Source organism: Gobio gobio (assembly GCF_949357685.1).
Source record: "Gobio gobio genome assembly, chromosome: 3".
Taxonomy (NCBI): Eukaryota; Metazoa; Chordata; class Actinopteri; order Cypriniformes; family Gobionidae; genus Gobio; species Gobio gobio.
The window spans coordinates 43398977-43403197 of record NC_137099.1 but is presented as its reverse complement, the minus strand read 5'-3'; the positions used below and the strand labels follow the sequence as shown (position 1 = coordinate 43403197).

Sequence of the window (4221 nt, the reverse complement as noted above, 5' to 3'; positions counted from 1 at the left end):
AACAAAAAAAAGTTTCTCCCGCGGTAGGCGGCCGCTCTTCTGTGTCTGGGACGCACTGTAATTACAGTTCTTTCAGAAAGCCTGACTTCACATTTACCCTTTTTGTGATATAGACTTGTTTCAAAACCAATCCCGTGTTTGTTTGTTTTTTTTTCTTTCTTTCTTTTTCTTCCATTTGCGACTAATCCCGTACTATTTACTTGCCTGCACGGAATTCAGAAAGGCAGGCGCGTGTCCGCCTGGCTATATAAAGCTACTCTTCATTGTTTTAGACTAAAATCTAAGACAGTTTATTTTTAAAAAAAGAGGAACTCAAGACATGCAAAAATCTGTATATCGTATGAGTAAAAAAACAATCTTTATTCACTGGAGCTGATGAGGAGCCTTTGGGGGGGAAATAGAATTGGTATTTTTAAGTGTAGCCTGTAGGAACACGAAAGGTATAGCCTATATTTTGTTTTAAATTGCACATATTTTCGTGCTTGTTGTGTTAGTATGTCATATCATATAGGTCAAAGGACACAAGGGTCAAAGGACAATGTATGGCAGATGTATGGCCAATCTATACACCTGCACATTTCTTTATGACTTTAACACACTGTACTAGATGCAATCTACTTCTAAAAGACACAAAGCCTCGGTTTCACAGACAGGGCTTAGATTAAGCCAGGACTAGACCTTGGTGAAATTACTGGTGTGCATCTTGAGACAAGACACTGACCTATTTTAAGATATGTCAGTGCTAGTAGCTATCAGTTAAAACAGCTCAATAATGCATTTTTAGTCAGGGACTAGCTTAAAGGGATAGTTCACCCAAAAATGAAAATTCTGTCATCATTTACTCACCCTCAAGTTGTTCCAAACCTGTATGAGTTTCTTTGTTCTGCTGAACACAGAAGAGGATATTTAGAAGAATGTTTGTAACAAAGCAGATAGAGCAACCATTGACTACCATAGTAGGAAAAATATACTATGGTAGTCAATGGTTGCTCTATCTGCTTTGTTACTTTGATGACAGAATTTTCATTTTTGGGTGAACTATCCCTTTAAGCGTTGTCAGTGAAACTGGGCAATAGACAGACAAATAACAGTTGCAACCAGAGCGATGAGGGCAGCAACTGAATTGAGAATATTGAATCAAACGGAAACAAATTTTCACCTTTCAAGACAACACTGGAGTGACTTTAGGACACGTTTTAATATCCTTGTGGCCCTGCCACAGACTGCACTTGGCAGAATAAGGCTCTGGATATTTAATTACATGAGAGATTTAAGTTTGTATCCATGCTATTTAATGTAGGCTATTATGAGGTAATTATGTGTTGAGGGATGTTGAAAAAAATAAAGTTTATCCAAATAAATATATATGTCATGCTAGGCAACAAATATCCATACAATTCTTACTCTTCTACTGTATTTTTATTTCAGAATGTACATTATAATCCACATTATATGTCTATATTGTGAATAAAGAGTCATCACAGATGAGTGTGCAAATGGTCTGAATTCAATAAAAGAAAATCCAGTGACTGGCAAACTTTGTGGCCTCCCAAGGTCTCAACAGACTTCGAAATTATACAGTATAAGCCATTATTTCAGAAATTATAGGCAGTTTGGTGAGCCATTATGCTATTAACTAACCAGAGCCCACTGCTGAGCACGTATTTCTGAAGGTGTCAGTTGTCAGTCTTTTTCACCTGCTCTAGAGACAGTTATCCTTCAGCGTGTTGTTAACCCTTTGTGAGCAGCATTCATTTTCCATGTCTGAGGGGCTGCTGTGAGCAGACAGTGTGTATGAGGTCCCCAAAATCCTGTTGAACACTTCAAAAAGGGCCTTCTTATATTGTTGCCGTAAGAGGGAGTAGACGAAAGGGTCCGAGGCAGCTTTGCTGTACACCAAGCACTTACTCATGATCCCCCAATAACGGTCGATTTTTACTGAAGGAGACAGTTCAGTCAGTCTATATGAGAAAAGAAGGATGTATATTAGGCTATTATAGAAACATTCAATATGGCACTGTACTGAGAAAATGTATGTATGCCAATGCTGGAATCAAATTACAATAAATAAGTGCTCTTAGTAGGCCTATTTTCTAGTGTGCAGTGTGTTAGTAGGATTATTACAGTTTTTTTTTTCTTTGTAAATGTTTGATATTGTAGCAAGACATTAAGATATACAGAAGCTGACTTTTAAAAAATAACCTACTTTGAGAAAATATGGAGTAAAAATTGTGACAACTAGCCCCGGTCTCCCCTTACTGTTATGCTCATAGGCCTATATAAGTGCAATTACAGACATTGAAGTAAAAGTATGTGCACATTTTTTATAATGATTATTTTATGAGCTCCTACTAAAAGGTATAAAGCAATACCGTGTTATGACATAGGGGGCGAAGCACAGGACGAACGACCCGATGAATATGCAGATCTTCTTGGTGGCCCTTTGTTTCCTTTTCTTCTGCTCCAGTAAGCACCGTTGTTTCACACTAAGAAGTTTCAAAGAATACGTCACGAATACACATATGTCAATTATTCTATGTAACAGTAACTGTTGCTATAATGTACCTTGGGTGAATGTCGACAAGTAGCATAAGCGTCTGCACAGTTATTACGTCTATCCTCTTACAATGGAAGCGGGCCACTTGTAGTACTTTCAGGTAGGTAAAGCATAGGATGAAAAGCGAGAGGGCGAAAGTACATGCGTGGAACACTGCGGTGAACACCACGAAGTGACCACGGCTCCCATCGTCGTCTCCCAGGTGCACAATGCACGACGCGTACGCGGGGCTATAGTCGACCCACGACAGCAGGACAGCAGTGAGCGAGAATGCGAGCGAGTGGAGCCAGGCATAGCTGACCATCAGCGCGGCATTCTTGAGTCTCATTTTGCTGGAATAAGTCAAAGGAAAAACCACGGCTATCCAGCGGTCTATGCCGAGAGCTGCCATGCTCAACATTGTGTTGGTAGTCAGGAACGTATCCATAAAGCTCACCGTATAACAAAAGTGGTCGCCAAAGGGCTTTTGGCGTTTTACGACCCCAAGTAGTGTAGAAGGCATGTTGAGAATGGTGATGAGGATGTTGCAGAATGAGAGGTTCATGATGAAGATCCCTGGCACCTGTGCACGAACTTGTGCGCTGCAGGTGAAACATACTAACACTAGCAAGTTCGCCACGAGTGACACAACTACAATTACAACGATGACTAACTCCAGAAATATTTCCAATAAGTTCATGTCTCTTTCTAAATTCAATAACGGCTGATTTGTTGCGGGGTTTTGTCCGTGATCTCCCCATGGGTCCTCGGTGGCTCATCTTTGCCGCTTTCCATTCTGCTTTGGTTAAAACGAACGGTCACTGTCGGCGAGTGCTGTCCAGTGTGCTGAAGTAATCTCTGAATGGCTTCATTACCATCAATCCTGTCGTCCACATTGACTGAGTTAAACTGACAATATGTCTATGATTTCATATCACACGTTCGAAGGTGAATTTGGGAGCGCGCAGCCGGAGCGCGTGCTCATGCACGTTAGAATTATTCTTCTCTGAGCGCTCCGGCTCACGTGCAGCCAGTTTATTACATGTGACGTTTGCTTGATAAACACAGTTTGGCCAGCGGGAAAAGATGGAAGAGATAGACTTTTTTAAGCCTAAGGAATCTGCAAAATTCAGTTTAGTAATTGATGTTATATACCTTTTGGGGTCTGTATTGTAACATAAAAATAACTAATATACCAGAAAATATCAGAAACTTGATTATAGGCTATACACAGTATAGTATATATAATTGAGAGGATTCTTAACAGGCTGGAACCTAATAAAAATGGAAATAAAGAATTAACAGAGCTGAAGTTATTGATCAGTGAAGGATTGAAAGATATTGCAAAGCCTCTTGTGGCTCACTTAAATGGTACGATAAAGACTTTTTTGATATAGGTACACAACATTTTCCATTCACTTTCTTGGCAGAACAAATGTGAAACGTTTCATAAGCACATGCAAACGCACACACAATTGCTCAGCAGGTAAACTAGGGCTATTTTTTCATCATCACCATGGCAACTTGTAAAGCATGTGCTCTTTTTCCATCTTTTGAGGGTTTTTTCTACTTTAAACACTGAGGACAATTTATGAAACATGCCTGTGATTGTATTTAAAGGGAGCTGTTTTGTGTACAATGGGACTTAAAAACCCTTTAAAGGCACAATACGTAATATTTTTGGA

At 39.7% G+C, this 4221-nt stretch overlaps 1 protein-coding gene across 1 annotated transcript; it reads right to left on the bottom strand.

Moving 5' to 3' along the window:
- Positions 1-1180: 1180 nt before the first annotated feature.
- Positions 1181-3544, bottom strand: gpr78a (G protein-coupled receptor 78a). The gene is made up of 3 exons (XM_079811707.1): positions 2566-3544; positions 2373-2486; positions 1181-1961 (listed from the first exon to the last, which is right to left on the bottom strand). The coding sequence occupies exons 1-3, from the start codon at positions 3234-3236 to the stop codon at positions 1703-1705; spliced, it is 1044 nt and encodes a 347-aa protein (XP_079667833.1). The 5' UTR covers positions 3237-3544; the 3' UTR covers positions 1181-1702.
- Positions 3545-4221: the final 677 nt, after the last annotated feature.